Source organism: Helianthus annuus, chromosome 5 (genome assembly GCF_002127325.2).
Source record: "Helianthus annuus cultivar XRQ/B chromosome 5, HanXRQr2.0-SUNRISE, whole genome shotgun sequence".
NCBI classification, from domain to species: Eukaryota; Viridiplantae; Streptophyta; class Magnoliopsida; order Asterales; family Asteraceae; genus Helianthus; species Helianthus annuus.
Genome location: NC_035437.2, coordinates 136224581 through 136245689, shown reverse-complemented (window position 1 = coordinate 136245689; position 21109 = coordinate 136224581). Strand labels below are relative to the sequence as shown.

The window sequence follows — 21109 nt, the reverse complement described above, 5'->3', positions numbered from 1 at the left end:
TTTTGAGTTTTTATGCCGAGCTCATGGCATCGAGCCATCTGTTGAGAAGTTCTGGGCCTTCTATCAGCTTCAACGGACGATGGGCTTCTTCTCGTTTGCCAGCCGTGGTGCTGCAAAGAAGATCTTGTTAAACCCACCGAAGAGTTTCCACGATTGGAAACCCAAATTTTTCTTTATTCGAGAAGAGGTGCTTCCGATTGCCATGCCCTTCAGAGATTGGAGCGAGCCGGTGCTGAAAGAGGATCTTCTGATCCCAAAACATGAACGGTGGTATCAACAATTGACCCCTACCCCTAACCGGGTGTTTGGGGAAAATGTATTGGTGGCGGCGCGCATGAGTGACCAGTGGTCACCGGACAGCAAGGAAGTGCCTGTTCTGAAGATTGGTGATCAAGGTCAGTTATTTTCCTACTTTCCCTTGTTGTATGTCTCCTGCTCTATTTTATTTATGCGTTTTGATGCGCAGAGGCGCAACTATACCAAGCTGCCTTTGCTACTTTTGGGGGATCCATGGGCATGCGCCCCCTTCTCGATGATGAGGAAAGCTGGTATGAGCAGATTAGAAGCAATTTCATGTACCCGGTTGCTGATGCATTTGCCTCGCCGCCTACTGCAACCGAAGCTGCGCAATTCCCTAAACCTCGTCCTTTGTGCTCTGTGACTTCTGCTGGGAAAGAGGTTTTCTATCTTTCCAGCGAGGAGTCTGTAGGGTCTTCAAACGGCGAGCTAAGTCCGTGGTCTAACATCTTTGCAGGTGTGTTGCGCGACTTGGGGGTTGACCCAGAAGAGAAGAAGAAAAAACCCTTGAAAAAGAAGAAGAAAATCAACTTGGATCCCGAGGTGACCAGTAAGGGGGCTGGTAGTAGTCGCGCAACCGCTGGTGCAGCTGGTAAAGGTACTGTTCGCCTTCGACAGAGTGATTTAAAGGATTATGTGATAATTAGTGATTCACTTAAAGGCTTATCGCGCGCAGCTGAGACGAAGACTGGAGCGGGTGGTTCAAGGAGCTCTGGAAGCGCGGGTTCTCGTAACCTGATGCTGGTGCAACTCCTTCCACTGCCGCGCATGAAGAAGAGGAGGCTGCTGCACAGTTGATCAGCAGAAAAAGAGTTAGAAGCGAGACCACCACTGGTGTGGCTTCCGCATCGGTGGTTGGTGCGATTCCCTTGGTTGGGAAAACGAGCAACTTGCGCTCTCTATATAGATTTTCTCCTGGTAAGCTCTTGACTTCTCTTCCTAATTGTAATTTTCTTTGCTTAATTACTTGGTTTCTGCAGAGATCAAGAAGAAAACCCCTGAGAAGGGGGGTTACATTTACTGAGCCAGAGCCGAAGAGGCCGAAGATTATCATTAAATCTCCCCAGACTGCTGGGGTTGAGTCTGCTAAGGAGAAAAATGTTGCTGAGAAGGATGTGGCGAAGGCTGCTGAGGCGCAGAGAAAAGCTGAGGAGCGTCGGAAGAAGATTGAGGAAGAGAAAAAGAGGAAAGCTGAGGAAGATAGGAGGCCCGAAGAGGCAAAGAGGAAAGAAGCTGAGGAAGAGAAGAGGGCTGAAGAGGCGAAGAGAAAGAAAGCCTCTGATGTGGAGAGGGAGAGAGAGCAGAAAAAGGCTATGGAAAGGCCTGTCAATGTTCCGGATTTTGAGATCATGAAGGGTCATGAGAGGAGGAAAGAGCCTGAGGTTCTTGATCGCACAAAGATAGTTTCTACCAAGGGGTCGGGTCGGTATGTTTCTAGTGGCGCAAGCTCTGGTGGGGCTGGGGGCTATAACCCACAGGTTATTGGGGCGAAGGATACCCTTGGTGATATCTATTACAAAAGCTATACCGAGGAATAACGTGGTAGCGCTCCTCACCAAGCTCCCTGGAGTTTGAAGCAAAGGGACACTTTTCAAGAATTTGGACCCTGCCGCGATTGGTTCTTAAACTCTTTCACTCCTGGTGAGGTTAATCGGCAGAGGGCGAAGACCCACGAGAGCTTGTATCGAACGTATGTGATCGGGGAGGCCAATACTCGCGCCGCTAATCATCAAATTGTTTGCGAGTGGCGAACGATGGTTAGGGAGCGAGCGGACTGGGAGAGTTATCGCGAGCGGATGTTGAAGCGTATCAGCGACTTTGAGAAGTCCAAAGCCGCCTTTGATGAGGAGAAGGCCAAGTTTGATGCGGACAAGAAAGCGGAGGAATGGGGGCGTGAGGGCCTGAAAAATAAACTCCAAGCTGCCGAACAACAACTGGCCAAGGAGAAGGCCGAGTTTAAGCGCATCTGTGAGAAAGATAATGAGCGCGCGTTCGCGGCTCGCAACAAGATTGTTGAGCTTGAAGCCAAGATTGTTGATCTCATTGCGAAGGTTGAGGATGCGCAGGCTGCCCAGGCTGCCAAGCAGCAGATTGAGGTTTGTAAAACTTATTTCCTTTCTTTCCATGCTGTTTGCAAAATAGCCTAAGTCTTTTGTCGCCTTTCAGGTAGAGTTGGCTGACGTGAAGTTGCAGTTGTCCAGCAAAGATAAGGATCTACAGGCCAAGGATGTCGAGATCGCTGAGCTGAAACGCCGGCTGAACGACCAGATTGATAGATGCGAGTCCTTGGAAATCGACCTCGAAGCGGAGAAGGTTAAGGCTGCCACAGCTGAAGAGGCGCGCGCTGTTAGTACCGCCGCCCTTAATGTAGCGCAGACTAACTACTTTGAGGCGCAAGGCATCGTTGATACACTTGTCTCTGAGGCCGAGTGGGTGCGCAGTCGCGGAGTAGTGCTGGTAAGTCTGTACTTATATATTTTTGTATGCTTAATTTGCTAGGAGTTGTCTTTAATATTCGGTTTTCGTTATAGGTTGCCAACTCTATCCTCAACGCTGGGGAGCTAGATCGCGCCGTTGCTGCTCTGACAGATGCTGCGCGCGCAGTAGGTCATTGAGGAGGGTATCTGGAATGTTTCCAACACGTCGAGGAGATGTTTGGACAAGAGTTTGACGTGAGCCATTGTTCGGTGACCGACCAGGCTAATGCCGAGTTGAGGCGTGCTGAGAGCGCTTATGATAACCTTACATTGCCTGTAATGGACTTAGTTGTGGAGGCTCTAAAGAAAGACGATTGGTGTCAGCGCCTCAAGGCCATTCTCGATCCACTGGTCACTGTTGAACTATCGGATGAGGAGGAGCCAGCTGGTGATGACGGTGGAAACGGTGGTGATGACGGCGGAAACGGTGATGATGGCGATGATGATGGTGATCAACATGATGAACTTGAATAGGCTTTGTCGAAAGGCGTTGTGCCTTGTAATTTTTTATTTGTTTTGAATGTACACTGTTGCGCGGTCGCGCTTTTTAAATTGAATGAAAGTTGCTTGTTCTTTCCCGTTACAATTATTGCACTGTTGTTAAAAACTTAGGTTAAATTAGCTCGAATAAATGGAAGTCTCTTCGAGTGAGTAGAACTGCCCGGTCTCGCGCTTTGTTCGCGGAGGACCTTGGAGGCGTTCTTGTTTGAGAGCTTGTAAGTTGCTGGAGTGTTTTCGTGCTAATCAGAAGTTTAACATGCATTTGTAACGAAAGAAGTAATAGACATGTCGTATGATTTCATTGACTTGGAAATGGGCGCTTAGGCCAACATACATTAATGGTTAAGGGCGTATAGCCAACATAGGAAAGTAAAAAGGCGCGTGGCCGATAGTAGCGGTTAAAGGCTCAAGGCCGAGGTAAATTACATATAGCATTTGCGCAGTTGTTGCGCATTCCACGTTCGCGGTAAGATGTGGCCATCTAGGGTACGTAACTTGTAAGCCCCTTTGCCTAGCACTTCGTGGATCAAGTATGGGCCTTCCCATTTGGGTGTTAGTTTCCCTGGGCGTTCGGCATTTGACGCTTCATTGTCTCGGAAGACGTATTCTCCTAGAGTTAAGGTACAGATGCGGACTCTTGTGTTGTAGTACTTCTCCAGTTGTGTTTTGTACTTGGCTTCTCTGATTCGCGTGATTTCGCGCCTTTCTTCCAACAAATCCAGGTCAAGACGTCGCTCTGCCTCATTGTCGATTGCGTTGACTGCTGTCAAGCGTGGGGAGGGCAGGCCAACTTCCGCCGGGATAACCGCCTCTGAGCCATAGACTAGGCTAAACGGGGTTTTGCCGGTACTTGTCTTTGGCATGGTTCGGTGAGCCCACAAGATACTCGGGAGCTCATCCACCCAGCCTCTTCGCTTTGTGCCCAGTCGGGCCTTTATCCCATCGACGATACACTTGTTCACACTTTCCACGTGCCCATTGCCTTGAGGATGTGCAACGTAGGAGAAAGTGTGTTCGATTTTCATCTCTTTCATCCACTTCTGGAGGTCTTCAGACGCAAAGTTAGTACCGTTATCGGTTACAATCTTTAGTGGTAGGCCGAACCTGCAGATGATGTGTTCCCAAATGAACTTGCGCACCATCATAGCTGTAGTTGAAGCTAGAGCTTTGGCCTCCACCCATTTGTGAAGTAATCCACGGCTACTATTATGAATTTTACGGCGCCAGGAGCCTCTGGGAAGGATCCCACCATGTCAATGCCCCACTGCTGAAAAGGCCAAGCAGTGGATACAGGGATAAGATCGTTTTTGGGGCGCAGGGTTTTAGGAGAGTGTCTCTGACAGGAATCGCACTTGCGCAATTCCTTCAGGGCATCAACGTGCATCCCTGGCCAGTAATATCCGGCGTTCATAATTTTTGCGACAACCATGCGTGGACCTGCATGGATGCCGCAGATCCCTTCTTGGATCTCCCTTATCAGGTAATTGGCATCTTGGGGGTCCACACAGCGCAGTAATGGCCCCAAGAAGGATTTTCGGTACAGAATACCGCCATTCATTTCGTAATGCAGGGCCTTGTTTTGGATCTTCCTCGCCTCTGCTCTGTTTTCAGGGAGTATCCCCTCTAGCAAATATTGGATTATAGGGGTCATCCAGGATGGTTGCCCCATCTCGATCACGTTTACTTGTCGCAACAAGACTGATGGATTCTTGAGTACTTCGATTCTTACATCTTTAGCAAGGTGTTGAAAGGAAGTTGAAGCAAGCTTGCTCAAGGCATCAGCTGGTTTGTTCTCAGAGCGATTGATGTGGACTACCTTGTGAGACTGGAACTGCTGAAGCAATTCTTTCGCTTGCTCTAGATATAGGGCCATAACCTCGCCCTTTGCATCGTATATACCGTTAACTTGGCTGGCTATCAGGAATGAATCAACGCGTGCTTGTAAATTTTTAGCTCCCATTTTGATGGCGAGGCGTAAGCCTGCCAGAAATGCTTCATACTCCGCCTCGTTGTTGGTGTTTTTAAAGTCCAACTTGATGGCGTAAGTAAATTCATGATTCTCAGGGCTCACAAGGCGCAGTCCTGCTCCCGCGTCGTCCTCATTTGATGCCCCATCGGTATAAAGCACCCAAGTCTCATTTGCCGTGTCTTTTTCAGGGGTCTCTATCAGCTCACATTCTTTGATTTTAGCAACTGGGACTTCTGTGATGAAGTCCGCAAGGACTTGGCCCTTGATGGCTGGGCGCGGCCTGTACAAAATGTTGTGGCCTCCCAGCTCTATGGCCCATTTTGCTAACCGCCCGGACGTTTCTGGTTTCTGCAGTATCGTGCCGATATGGAAGTTGGTAAGCACGGTTATCACATGCCCTGTAAAATATCTGCGCAGCCGTCGGGAGGCGTGTAGTAGCGCGAGAACCAATTTTTCCATCGTGGAATATCTTGTTTCCGGGTCAGTGAGTACCCTGCTGACGTAATAGATTGGAGTTTGGACTCCATTTCTCTCTACTAGTAATACTGACCCTACTGCCTTATCCGAAGAAGAAAAGTACAGTACGAGTGGTTCTTTTTCGAATGGTGTAGTCAGGGTAGGGAGCTCGATCAAACATTCCTTCATTTGCTGAAAAGCTGTCTCTGCCTTGGGGGTCCATTTGAACTCTTGTTTCTTCACACAGTTGCGCAACGTACTGATAAAGGGGTACGACTTCGCGGGGTGATTGGAAAGGAAACGGTTAAGCGCGGCCAGGCGGCCGGCCAAACGTTGCATCTCTTTGATTGTTCGCGGCGATGGCATTCGCTCTATGGCTTGGACTTTCTCTGGGTTCACTTTAAAACCGCCGTTTGTGACTATGAAGCCTAAAAACTTCCCTTCTTCCATGCCAAAAGAACACTTGGCTGGATTCAGCTTCATATTTACACTGCGCAATGAATTGAAAGTTTTTTCGATGTCCTTCAACATTTGGTCCTCTTCGGGACTTTTAACCACTAGATCATCGATGTAAACTTCAATGTGCTTTCCGATGTCCCCCGCGAAGGTCTTGTCCATCAAGCATTGGTATGTTGCGCCAGCATTTTTCAGACCGAATGGCATCTTTGTGTAACAAAAGATTCCAAGATCGGTTCTAAAAGCTGTCTTTTCCTCATCTTCGAGCTTCATCTGGACTTGATGATAACCCTTGTAGCAATCCAAGAAACACTTCCATCTATATGGCGCGAGAGAGTCTATCTTTTTATCGATCTCGGGCAAAGAATAGCAATCTTTAGGGCATGCCTTGTTGAGATCGGTATAATCTACACACATTCGCCATCCACCGTTCGACTTTTCCACCATTACCGGGTTCACGACCCAACTCTGATAACGCACTTCTCGTAAAATCCCAGCCTTGAGCAGCTCACATACTTGTTCATTCATTGCTTTCGTTTTGTCTGCTCCTAAGCTGCGCCTTCTTTGGACCTTTGGCTCAACAGAGGGGTAAGTGTTTAAGCAATGTTCGGTTATGTTGCGCGGGACGCCGGTCATGTCTGCCGGGGTCCAGGCAAAGATATCCATATTTCGGAACAATAATTGCTTTAAACGCGTTCGGATGTCTGACGAAATGGCGTGGCCAATTGTCACTGTTTGCTCTGGGTATTTGCGGTTTAAAACCCATTTTTCGGGCTCGGTTGTGGAAACCTTCGCCGCTTTTGCTGGGCGCAATTCTTCAGTTGACATTACTTCTTTCTTGGCGTAGATGATTGCCACTCCCGTCTTGGTTGGGAACCCTATCGCTAAATGGGGAGTTGAAGTAACCATGTTCAGCTCGCCTTGGGTTTCCCTCCCAATTAACACATCATGCCTCGACTTGACGGGCATCACCATGAAATTCACGCTTGTTGTTCTTGAATGCTTCCCGTCAGACAGCGTGACGGGGAAGTTGATTTGACCAAGTGGAAAAACCATCTCGTTGCAAAATCCGGACAAAGGATAATCAACTGGCTCGAGTCTCGCTTTGTCCTCTTCATCAAATTGGTTAAAACACTGTTCATAAATGATGTCGGCTGTACTTCCTGGATCAATGAATATGTACTCCGTTTCATAATGGCCGATGATACCGGTAATGACGACGGGTCGTGTGGCGCGAGGACCGCCGCGCACTACCGGGAAAATGACCTGTTGCTCTTGCCAAGAAGGCTCATAGGGGCGCTTGCCTTTCTCTTTTGCGCTGTATCTCGGTCCGTTGACCATGTGGGTCTCTAAGCGTCGGACTTTCTTGTGATTTCCTTCGTCGTGGCATTGGTGCTGACGAGTTTCTTTGCGCACGTTCTTCACCAAGTGGCTTAGCTTACCACTCTTTAGCGCTTTCTTGATCTCTTGGCGCAAACTATAGCAATCATCGGTCAAGTGCCCTGAGTCTTTATGAAAATCACAGTACAAGTTGGGGTCTTGCCCCTTCTTGTTTGTCATAGGTCTGGGAGCCTTGAAATCATGGTTCTCCGTCATCAGTACCTCTTTTGGCGTTTTTATGAGCGGAGTCCAATGCTTGTCACGATTATCATCTTTAACTGCTTTCCTGTAACCGATCCGGTCTATTGTTTCACACGCGTCCTCCTTATAGCGCGGTCTTTCATCATGGCCCCTTGGTCTCCCAGACTTCCAATCATTACCCTTGTATCTGTTGCGCCTGTTGTTGTCGCGCGTGTTCCCTCTGGAGAATCGATCTTAAGAGTGATAACTTTTGTTCCTAGCGAGTGATTCTTCAGTTTGCGCAACAATTTTTGCGGCTTCCATGAGTTTATCCCATTCTTTTGGCATTCCGTCTTTGCCTGTGATAGTTCTGATGAGACTATCACAGCGAATGGCTTTCTTGAAATGACAACGCATGAGTTGTTCGCTTACGCCGCCTATCTCCAAACATTCCTTGTTAAAACGGGTGATGAAATCTTCCAGACCTTCACCATCCCTTCGCCAGATATCTTCTACTTCAGCAGTGTCACGCTGGTAGCGTCGTTGTTGGCTGAAGTAGCTCAAAAACTGTGTCTTGAAATTTACCCATGATTTGATCTTCCCTGGTGGAAGGCTGTCGAACCAGGCGCGAGAAGCCCCGGTAAGGGTTTGAATAAACAAGTGACACCACATAGGCATGTTCCAACCACCCAAGCAACCTACACTGGTGAAAGTTCTGACGTGATCACCCGGATCAGTCAATCCGTTGAACTTTCCGACAGTCGGAGGTAACTTTTCTCTTGAAAGCGGCGCTAGTGCGATTTTCGGGATGAATTTCGAATGCTCCGCAGCTTCCGCTGGCCTGTAGGCCAGGCGGAAATCCCTTTCAGCTTCTTCTGTATACCCGACATGCTGTCGCGGTTTGAAGTACTCGTGATTCCTCTGCAAGCGGTTGAAGACTGACGAGCCTTCGTCGTCTTCCCAAGTTGGATCATTTGGGTCTGTCTCTTCCCATTCGTTGTTCATGTTGCGCGGCGTGAGCCGGCTATGAACAGGACCTCTTTGAAGGTTTGACGGATAGTCGTAGTAGCTTTCCGTTTCTCCCCTTGTGTCGCGCGTGTCCTGCACGCTTAGACGCCTGGTGGAGGGTGGCCTGTTAGTTCTGCCTTGGAGATTTGGCGGTGGGGGCATCTGGCGCGCCCCCTGACTTTGAGGAGTGACCAAGGACGGTTCTGCCGTCAAGACTGCTTGCTGCGCAATCAGAGATTGGTACGCTGCGTTTATTGTGGCGATATTCTTGGCATACCATGAGGCTGGAGTTTCGCCTTCTGGTAGCCCTAGCAACGCTGAAACATTCTGAGGTGGTGTTAGGTTTGAAGGTCCCTCGCCGTTATTCCCTGGAGTGACCGTCTGAGTGATGCGGGTGATGCTCCCACGCGGGCCCCCAGTATTGGTTACTTCGACTTCACCAATTTCTTCGATTTGCTGGGCTTGGAGGTTTTGGATTCCTTCACCCAACGCCGCGTTAGAGTTGGCTCCGAAGCCGAACTCGTGGATGATTCCTTGACCAGTCATGATCGAAGGACGAAAGATGTCAAAAACTCAGAAAAAGAAGATGAAGATGGTTATAGAAAAAACCGGTGGGCGCCAATGAAGAAACACTGAACTAATTATGGGGACTAATCAGTTTGGTTTATGTTTCTACCATAGTGGTTAATCTTCTAATGAATATCTGAGCTCCGACTTTGATGTTTAATACAGGACGCCGTTACTCGTCAAGAGGGGAATGTGGGGGTTTCCCTCTTAACCGGGCTCCGGCGTGAGAATAAGCGACTGCTTTGGGAGGATAATTAAGTATTAAGAGTGAGAGTAGAGGGAATAGAATATTTAACCTGTGGAATGAGGTCTCTATTTATAGCCGGAGAGGTGTAAGAGGATATGGGCTGATGGGCCTTGGGCCGGAAATGGACAACATAACGGATATGCTCTTTGTCTCGCTAGTGTCGACCGTTTAGTGGCTTCTAGAAGTTCTTCGGCGCTGGCGCACCTTAATTGGAGCCACGTGTCATTGTTGTCGGCCCTGCTGTTCTTCTGCCATCAGCAGACAAGTGGAGATCGTGGGACAGATGTCTCCGTCCTCTGATTGGTGCCACTTAGGCGTCCTTAAGTACTTCTTGCCAGACGATCGTGGCGCACGATTGAACAGAGCCTGCTGGACGCTCATTGGCTCTTTTTTACTGCCACTTGTACCTTGTGTACCACCGGGGGCAGCCTTGCGCTGCCTCCCTGTGTGGTTCTTGCTGAGCATCTAACTAACCCGCGCGGGTTAGTATGCTTGTGTGCTCCTTTAGTATGCTAAGTGCTGATATCGGAGCTTCTTGTGAGCGAGCCCTCTCGCGACGTAGAGCAGGAAAGTGGTGTTACTCGCGCGAAGCTCGTGGTAGGAAGTTTATTAAAAATAAGGAGTATGGTTCCCCGCGCACCCTTGATGGAGGTTTGCGCGGCTTTTTGGGACCATACCCCTTCAGTCATCTTCCTTTTCGTCGTCTTCAACCTCATTGTCTTTGTCTCTCCCAACATTTTCAATCTGGACACCCTTCATCTTCTTTTTTTCCCTGTTTACCTTGTTGTTTGGCTTTAAGCTCGTCGCAAGTCCGAATGTCATGACCTTTTTCATTGCATACGCTATATGTCCTTGACCTTTTCCCTTTGCGGCTGATCATTTGTTCCTTCTTCGATTTAATCCTTCTATGCGAGTCGTGGCCTTTGTTTCTTATACCAGCTGGCACACGAGCAGTAGGGGGAGCATTAGTTACTGGTTGTTGATAACCAATCAACTTTGAAAATCAGTCAAATTTTGGATCAAGTTGCTTGGTTATGCGACTCTGGTCAACTCTCTCTTTAAGCTGCATCATTTGATCCCTCACTAAGACAAGTTGATCAAGGTCGGAAATCAAATTACTAACCAAATACTCCCCTGTGTGGATGATTTCACGAGCAATCCGTTTAGCCTTGTGTTGCACATCCTTACCACCAATATTTAGATTGTACTTCACATTTAACTCATTGGGCACCACATCCTTCGTCCATCTCTTCGTAACATATTTGTTTGGAATTTCTTTAACACCAAACATCTTGAAAAGAAAATATATGTGTTTGCATAGCAGCCCATACTGCTCAAAACGCAAACAGCTACACTGTGCAGTTACATCATTTTCAAGATTCTTGAACCACACCTAGAAATAACCAAAAAAAATTATAAAATTTAAAATCGCATGTATAAAATAACAATTTCGCATGTCTAAACAATCATGTAACTGAATAAAATTAAAATCGCATGTGAAACATAACAATTTCGCATGTCTAAAAAATTATGTAAATGAATAAAATAAAATCGCATGTGTAATGTAACAAATTCGCATGTCCTAAAAAACATGTAAAATACCTCCAATAAACCATCTCCATGTGCTTTAAAGTCCTTCAACAATATTCTGATACGTGGACCTTCAACTTTGGTGTCCATTGGCAAACATTTGGAAATTGTTCCATGTATCTCTAATTGCTGATCAAAAAATATAGACCTGGTGTAGATCTTAGCAGCATCTTTTTCCAAGGTAGTTTGACTCCAATCAGCTGGCTCAGTATATCTTGAAATATGATCATTTTTTTCTATGATTGAACCTTTGTACATCTATTGCACCATCAAAATGATTCATAAACTCTACGAGTGTGAGTTGTGAATTAGCAACCTGACAAAAAAAATGGTTCTCACTCTCTGATCTTGAAGTTGTTCTCATAAGACCCGACATTGGCTCGTGCCGGTAAAAAGCCGGAATCCACATGGATCTCATCCTAAACATATCATCAATCCATTTGTTTTCAGTAAGACCGAACTCAATCATCACCAACTTCCACTGTCTCTCGAATAATTCGGGCTCAATCGAATCAGTCCAAACAATGTCGCACATCCTCCTTTTAAACTCATCATTATTGCACAACTCGTGTCCAACCTATAACAATAAATGCTTTTTATATCAGCCTATAACAAAAAACTATAATAAAAAAAATAACACCAACAAAACACAAAAATATTGCATGCTATACTTATCTGCCACTTTTTTCATTATGTGCCACATACACAATCTGTGTCTGCTAATAGGGAAAACCTCCTCAATAGCCTGTTTCATAGCAGGGTCTTGATCCGTCACTACAACATTTGGCTGCCGACCAAATGACCTTAAAAATGAATTCAGAAGCCATTTATATGATTCAATACTCTCTGATGCCAACAACCCAGCTGAGACTGTTACATTTCGACAGTGGTTGTCAATGCCAGTGAACGGAACAAACACCATCTTGTACCTGATCAACACATGCGAAATCACGTTTATGATATGCGAATTACTAAAAATCATATGCGAAACCAGAAATATAGCATGCGATATATTCAACACCACTCTATTGTCTACACATGCGATATTGAACGCTCATTAGCAAACAAACATGCGAAAATCAGTAACAAACATGTTTGTCTGTGAAACACTTACCTGTTTGTCTTGAAAGTTGCATCGAACGATATCACATCCCCAAATTCCATATAGTTAAGCTTGCATAAACCATCAGCCCAGAACAAACCAGTTAACCGTTTGCCATCATCAACAGAATATTCAAACGAATAATCAGCTAAATACTGTTTTTTGTCAGTCATCCTATTAATCACCATATCAGCATCATATTCTCCTATATAGCTATTAATTCGCTTCCTAAAATTTTTGCAATCATCAACCGTGGCACCAACGTTCTCAAAACCACCATAACGTTTCCTCATTATATGGAAAGCTTTGGCAGGACCAAGGTTTAAAGTGCCTAGTTCCCATACCATCTCCTCCTGGACATCTGACAATTGTCTGTAAGCTGGCAGCATGTGAATATCATTTTGACATACAAACTTATGATTATGCCCATCAACAAATCTCTTTACTGTATATAATCTACCATCCACAGTGCAAATCATAAGTTAAGCTTTGCATCCAGTCCTAATAGTCCCCCTGTTCCTTGTTTTAAATTGCTTTTTTGACTTCGAATGATCATCAATACACAGAGGCTTATGTCCCTCTTTAGAACAAACAAAATACTTAGTTTTGATTATACCACCACTGTATACTTCACCACCTTTCCGAATAGAAAAACCAGCTAACTTAGCATATGATTGATAAAACGCATATGCTTGTTCAATAGAGATAAATTGCATTCCAACAACAGGTGTAGTTGATGCTTGAACCTCCGGAGTGTAAACCCTTTCATCTACAAGAATCAAAATCAGAAACATAAAACGTCATAAAAAACACATGCGAAATGTATGATCAAAGCATGCGAAATGATGATATTGATCAATCTGAATTACATATGCGATTTATTATACAATAACATGCGGAAATACATAAAAAAATAAAATCAAATGCGAATTGTTAGAGTAATAACATGCGAAATTTCTGCATGTTGCTTTCAATACAAAAGTATAATCAACATTCAACCTTCAAAAAAAAGCAACAACAAACAAACATTGCTACGATTAAAACAAAAAACAACTATACGAACAATTTAGATATCTGAATAAACATAATTACCATTAGAACACTCGTTTGCATGACTTGTACTTGAAATTGGAATTGGATTTGCAGGTCGCGGATTTAAAACATCCTCAATCGAAATTCTCTGATAAGCAGATAATTGAGCATGATCACCGATCGGTCGATTTTCTTCAAAATCAACATATGTTCGTCCAGTGCTACTCTGTGGATCCATCAAAATAAACAAATTGAATGAAACCCTAACACAGAAGAACGAAAACTGCCAATTGAGAATTATGGAAAATTTGAAACTGATTTGAATAATAATTACCGGGATATCAGTGTAACGAACTTCTCGCTGAATGAATGAAGAGACGAATTTGCCCTCTGATGATTAGGTTAATTGCCTGATCTAACCTTATTAAACCGAAAATGAATCAGGACACGTGTACGGCTCAAAATATAGCGTATGTAATGTACGATAACCATATTTGTACCATACTCTTTACCTATATATATATATATATATATATATATATATATATCATTATTTGGACACATATTGTCGGTAAATCAGAGTTTTCAACGGTATTGGTATATTGTTGGAAATGTATAGCAACTTTTTACGTACTATTTCATAGGGAATTTCGTCTCTTTCTAGAAGCCTAAGTTCATAGTTGGCTAACCATAGGGGTGTTGTTAGTTCAAACATTTAATTTTGTCTCTTTATGTTGTTAGTCCTTACGCATTCTCTAAAGTCATAAGGTTGGGTACTAAGTTCTAAAATGACAAAAATACCCTAATTTCACAGTTAGTTTTTAACAACAGTTAGACTTAACGCCCTAGGATATTACAAAATCAAACGTTAACCTCATAATGTTACTTTAAATTATTTGTACCTGAGATTGTTACTATCCACAAACCACAGGGACTAACAGTGTAATTAACTCAATAATATTTAGTTAGAATAATATAAATAGTAAATGCAAATTTAAATGTTAATAAATTCTACAAATATAATTTTTGTTTATAAGACAATATTTAATATTTATTAACTAGTTAAATTTTATATTTTAAATTGTAAGACCCAGTTTAAACACACTAGATTTAATAACATAAAACCTTGCCTTTCATAGCAAATTTGAAGTTTACAAAAACTTTCAGGATTTGAAAACATAACTACACATAACATTCACGATAATATCCCTACGCAACCATATTCAAGGTAGAATCTACAACTGTTACATAATTTTAAAACAAAAGATCAAGTGCGGAAGCGTTCGCTTGAGTGTTCGGTTCAAATACAAATGCTTGATCATCACCCTTCTACGAGAAAACCTGAAAAACTGAACATTTTTAGACCAATGTTAGTATTATGGTCTTGGGATGATAATAATATAATCAAAACGGTGTTTGAAAACCAATTAACGCAACCAAGAATAATGAAATTCTGATTCTGGATCTGGGTGCCACCGTAACCTACGGTGGTCACCGTAAGTTACGGTGGTTCCTGGAAGTTTGTGACCTGCCGTAAGGCAGTAGCGTCCCGCCGTAGCATTTTATTGGCTACCGTAAGTTACGGTATCACCGTAACTTACGGTGGTCACTGTACATGTTTTCTTGCTTTGTTGTTGTTGTCATTCTATTCCCAAATTGCAGTAAATTAATCTTGTACATGATTATCACTAAACCAAGGTTAGGATACTCATGTTCTGATTATTACCGCCATCATGTTTCGCTTTCCCCATGAGGGATTGCTTACGCAAATATGTACATGTTTAAATTCAAGGCTTCGTGTTTGTCAAACTACACTACTTGACATGTTTACCAATCAGAACCTTAACTCCTGTATTAGGAGTTAAGTTTCTCTACTAGCTTAGCGTGTCCGCTACACGGCTTACGCTTGGTTTATAACCATTCGTCACATTTACTCTCAAACTTGTTTTGACCCGTTCGGATGCCAGAACTTAGGCACCAATCAAGGGACCCCCTTTTTCTATCGCATGATTGACCCATTTTACTTGTTTGAGACGCAAAGTCACTTTCGTGACATATTGGTCTATCTTGTTTACCATGCTTTATACTACGACATAAAAACAATAAGTAATCTTAATGTAACGAAACGGTAATTTCGTACCTTTAGAGCACGCCTTTCTCCCGTGAATTCCCTCCGGCTTGTCCGCTTGATGATCCGGACTCTTTGCCTAGGAAATTCAGTTTACAACTTGTTTAGAACTCTTTACATGAGTATTAACGCATTATTATAAACATTCATCAAATCTGCGTTTTCATCCAAAATTTAACATTCCAAATCCCTACTTAGGCATTTCAACAAACACCTAGCGGGTCAAATTTTACATAGTCATTACCAAGTTCATGACTTGTTATTTACATCTAAATTCACTTCAATTAACAAATTGTACACACTTAAACTTTCAAATTACTGAATTTCATCATACAATTCAGCTTTTCACTAGATTAAAATTCATAATCCTAGTGTTTGTCTAGTCTTTACAATATCATAAATCACCTACAATGGTGATTGTAATTTCTTCAAGTATCATGCAATGATTTTCACAAATATTCATCCAGGGTTTAATCCTAAGCATCATATTACTTCAGGATTCATTCATACATAACATATCTAGGTTAAATTTCAGTTATTCACCATTAACCTAGAGTTCATGATGGATCAAAATATCAAGATTTTACATACCTTTTTGATCCTTACAACGAGGTGATCACTAATTCGCGTTTAGAACTTGATTTGGAGCAGATTTATAGCTTCGATTGTGAGTTTTATGGAGATTTTAGGGTTTGGAACAAACCCCTACTCGCCCATTCCTTCCTTGATCGACCAGACACACCAAACGGTGTGTTTGGTAATTTTTGTTACTATTTCAGCATTTAACTTTCATGTTTTGGCAAGTTTAGTCCCTCACTTATCACCTAGCTTTAAATACTATTGTTTTAACTTAGTGCAAGCTATTTCAAGACTTGTAATTTTAACTAGGTTAAAATTTCTAGTTAGTTAATTCTTGTTTATTAAATCTTTAAATTTCTAATATAAGGATTTATATTTTCGGGGTGTTACATAAATTTAAATTTCATTTTATTCATTTTTCTTTTAATAACACGTACCATAGTTAATAATACGTATGGTCGTGTCGAGTCGGGTAACATTTCGCGTCAGAACATGTCACATAAAAAAGTTGTTTTGGTTCGAGTCAAAACAAGTTCAGGTTATGTAACACCTCGAAATTTTGTGTCCATTGATGTGTTAACACGTGTCATTTGTTTACACGTGGCATCTATGATAAATAAAGGACTAATTTTGACAAACCTTGAAAGTATATATAAATTCGAGGGTTATAAATGTCAACAAGGGTAAATATACTGTATAGTATCCCTAAATAATGCTTAAACCTTCAAACGAATAAATTATAGATCGTGTAAAAATAAAACGCGGAAGAAAGTGAGAGATTACAAACTACAGGGGTTAACTGTGTCAACATGTTTAATAATACCTTTGAGTGACCCTTTAACGTTCCAAAGACTTTGTAACGGTATTATACCCTCACTAAAATAATATATATGAATTTCGCGAAGTTTCGATATGAAACGAGAAAGTTACGATCGAATTCGTAAAAGAAGGGTTAAAAGCGTCAACAGTGAAAGTTAAGGCTTTCCAATATAATTAATAAATAAACCGGGGACTTAATAATGCGGGTAATTAACACGAGGCCCCTATCGGTAAATAACCGAGGGCCAAACCGCAAAGTTACCCCTTCAAAACCGAAAGGTCAGGCGAATCATTACGAAAGATTTCGTTATTAATGGCCAGATTCTGTAATCATTACAAAAAGATTTAAAAATCCTGAATTCTTAACCTTAGGCGACCCGCGTAAGGTTTAAACATAAGTTGAGGCGGGCCGCGAGCCTCCTCTATTTCGCGTCTGATTTCTTAACCTTTAGGCGACCCGCATTAAAAAGCATGAGAACTCCCATGCGGGCCGCGTAAAGTGCCCAGATGCAGAAACTTTGTAACTACTTGGCTTTTGGAACCTTTGAACGATCAAACACCACTTAATGGAGCATGGGCACCCTACATTTGACCCATAACACTTAGGGGACATCTACCCATCACCCCTGACCTGTTGTGGTAGTTGTAATGATCATAGGAGCTTGTTTTTGGCTATAAATAGCACCTTTGTGTGCATAACCATTCACACAATCAAAACACACAACTACTGATCATTCTAAGTGCTCCCAAGCATTCTCTTCTGCTCTATAATCAAGAAGCAACTTCTGTAAGTCGTTCATAACCATTTTGGCTTCACATTTCCATAGTTATAGCTCATAAACGCAACCGTCGTAACTAACGGTTGTCATTGCCATATCTTGCAAATGATTCAGTCTTATGACGAATCAAAAATGGTTACGAGTTGGTATTTATATGGGTATTAAACCTCTAAAATGGTTCCCCCTGATCACCACTCTAACTATATCAATTATCGAGTCAAACGTGCGGTTAAAAAGTCAACAGAAAGCTATTTTAGCGATTTAAGCATAATCTGTAATGTATATGTTATGGAACCTGTTTTGACAATCATAAAACATGATAATAAGTATATAAACCTGTTTGCGCTCGTTTGAATCGATCATTTACTATATTGAACCGGTTCGGAGCCGAAAGTCGCAAAAGTTTGACTTTTGCTTTGACTTCAGTTCTGACCCGTTTTAGTGAGGTATAAATATACCTTAGGACTCTCTTAGGACCAGGTCACATGTTGGTATACGCCCCTGTGGTCGGTTCATGAGTTATCCGAGTCTTTTACGTATTTCCGTCATTCGCCTAAAAGTTGACCGTAACGGCCTTTTTAAAATTAAAACGAGTATTTCGGACACGTGAACGGACCAAAACCTTGCTTATTAAATTATAAGCATGTCCTTAAAGTTTCGCGTCAATCCGAGGTCTAGAAGGAGAGTTATGCTAAAAGGCGCACTTTTAAGAAAGTTTTTACAATTAACGGCGCAATTAGCATAACGCCCATCTAACCCAAGTTTTCGTCACCAAAACTTTTACCCACTGTGGTAAAATAATATTTTGGGAATTTTAAAGATTTTTAATAATTTTTACCTTGCTCATAACCTGCGGTTATGGCTACGGTTCGGTAAATACCGAATATGCCCTTTTTGGCCAAAACGAGAGTTCTACAAGGTCTTTTGACCCGATTCCAGTTGCTACTGGTTTTAAATAATGAATAAAGTATTTTAAGCTTTATAAGCTGTTCGGGAAACTCAGATTTCCTGTAGAACTCGAAAATCCCTTTTAAAGTCTTTAAAATGACCGAAAAGCCCCTACGGGGCATAATATAAACTTAAACTCGTTACGGGCATTACGGAAGGTATCCTACTGATACCAAAATACTTTTAAAGCATATTGACTTAGGAAATAAGCGTACGACTCTCATAGTTAACCGTTTCGCCTATTTGCGCACACGGTACGGCTCATGGAACTAGTTTTCGTGCAATAGCCGATATGGGTCAAATTATATTATTTGAACCCCAAAATCCAGAGTATGAACTATAAACCCATATAAAACAAGTCACTGAACTTGTCGGGTCCAAAACATACTCCATTCTCGGTTTTCGCCTCTTCGTGCGAATTAACCATATCTATATATCGGAATCAACCGGTTTAAGCTACGGCTAATACAAGGACCGTTAGGATTCTAAGAGGTTAATTAAAACCTTCGTTCCAGATTAGGAGCCCCAGTAAAAGCTATCGGTGACTTGATCTAAATTAAGGATTAATACTTGCAAAGGTAAATACTTTTGACTTATTTCCCCTATATGGGCTTAGGTTACGGTATATTAATACCGCTTGATTGAGCATTATATACTTCCATCGCTTAGGTGGTTAATTGATTAAATATGATCGGCTCATTTAAACAGTTTTGTTGCTTATAAGCCTTTGGGGGGTTTAATGACCGTTGTCCCGGATATCCTCGGCATCATTTTACGAAATGGCCACGACCATCGACATCCCGGTATAGGCGTACACCCGGTATAAAGTGTCGACATTAAAACTAAAAGACGTAGCCGTTGGTTTCTGTACTACGGTTTTACGCAAACGTGGTGTGTCTATAAATCTTTAACCCGGCACGACCCGGGCTACTGAACGCATAAAAGAACATGTAAAACGTTCACAAGATCATTATGAATTTTCCCAAGTTATAAAAGAGTTTGTGCCTTGTGCATTCAAATCAATTTTAATAAACATTTTCAAATGTGTCAGTTGAATGTATTTACCAGTGTAAACTGACGTATTTTCCCCAAAAAGATTAAGTGCAGGTACCTAAACGTAATTGGCTGGTATTAGCTCCCTAGCGTCGGGATAAGCCTCGCAAGCTTGATTGCAGTATCTGATGGAACATTACTTTACCTTTATTTACGATCCACTGTGGATATATTCAACCCCTGTAATACATTTTGATATTACGATCAGAGGTTGAAATTTATATATTTATCTTATGCTTCCGCTGTGCATTATATAATTGTGTGGTTTGACTATATTGTTGCCAACATCGTCACGGTAATCCCCCACCGGGCCCACCGGTGAGACACGTGGAAATAGGGGTGTGACAGGTTGGTATCAGAGCCAACATTGAGTGAATTAAACACTATCCTAATGTGTTTAATCTCAGTGACACAATTGCACATACTTGAGTCTAGACAAGAACTTAGGACAAATTCGGATTAATACTCCTTTTTGTCTTTAATTTCGATTTGATTTTTAATAAGTTTGGAGCAGGAAAATGCCACCTGTTATATTCCGAGGAAGAGGAAGGGGACGTAGAGGCCGAGGAGAAATCGTGACACATCACGATCAAGAAGCTGGACCATCTGGTACAAGACATCCTTCGATGACAAGGAGCGAAGAGCCACAACGACGAAGAGATCTTTACGAACCCGCGAGGCATTCCACTTCGCACAGCTCGACGCCATCCTACCGGCACTCCTTTGGGCCAGACTCAGAAAATAATCCCAACAACCCACAACCTTCCTTCATACCTCTACAACGTTCGGTATCGCACCGAAATTACGACGACCCTACTCCGTACTACGTAGCTCAGTTTAATCCGGCTGACTACATACAGGAACCTTCAGGTTTTGTTCCACTAGGGCCACAAGACCATTTTTCTGAAGATCCCATGGAGGAAGATGAGGATCCAACTGAACCAGCTCGTGGTACGCCCACGCATCCGATAGAAGTATCTGATGGATCTTCATATCATGGTCCGCAGTATCAAGGCCCAGACAGCTTTATGGCCTTGTTTGACCGACATGAGTGGTACAACACACCATCTCATCAGACATCGCAACCGAGACATCCACAGGATCCCTCTGAGGATTCACGCTTTGAGGCAGTTACGCCACCACCTCCGCCACCGGCACAACCAGTAATACCTGATCCGCCGAGGCGTAGGAGGACCAATGCTCGTATGTCTACACGAGGAGGAGGGGGTAACCACTTCAGCACTCCTCGACATTCTAGTAGTAGCCACTATCCGCCACTACATGAAGAAGGACCTTCAAGTCCTATACAGGAGGCGAACTCCGCACCTACTGCACGAAATTCGCCACCATTTGGGTATGACCAACCCATACCTGCTTATACGGGTCCGACGGCTTACAACCCGTTCGAACCGTCACAAGCACAATACAACTACGGCTATGAGCGCGACCCATATGTGGTGTCGGCTAGATATAATGCGCGCTACCCTGACGGAGCACATGGAAACATGGGACCACCGGATTACTCAGCTCATGGGTATCCA

At 43.0% G+C, this 21109-nt stretch overlaps 1 protein-coding gene across 1 annotated transcript; it reads right to left on the bottom strand.

The window, feature by feature from the left end:
* Positions 1 to 11463: 11463 nt before the first annotated feature.
* Positions 11464 to 12514, bottom strand: LOC118492171 (protein FAR1-RELATED SEQUENCE 5-like). The gene is made up of 3 exons (XM_035989987.1): positions 12243 to 12514; positions 11769 to 12057; positions 11464 to 11547 (listed from the first exon to the last, which is right to left on the bottom strand). Exons 1-3 carry the CDS (start codon positions 12416 to 12418, stop codon positions 11464 to 11466), a joined length of 549 nt encoding a protein of 182 aa, XP_035845880.1. The 5' UTR covers positions 12419 to 12514.
* Between the last annotated feature and the right edge of the window lie 8595 nt (positions 12515 to 21109).

Bases quoted from the DNA above. Each gene is read 5' to 3' on its own strand.
- LOC118492171 (XM_035989987.1), bottom strand. From the start codon at position 12,418: ATGGTGATTAATAGGATGACTGACAAAAAACAGTATTTAGCTGATTAT. The intron at 12,058-12,242 runs GTAAGTGTTTCA...TGTGTTGATCAG, and splicing joins GCAACTTTCAAGACAAACAG to GTACAAGATGGTGTTTGTTC. The intron at 11,548-11,768 runs GTGTTATTTTTT...TGATATGTTTAG, and splicing joins AATATTTTTGTGTTTTGTTG to GATGAGATCCATGTGGATTC.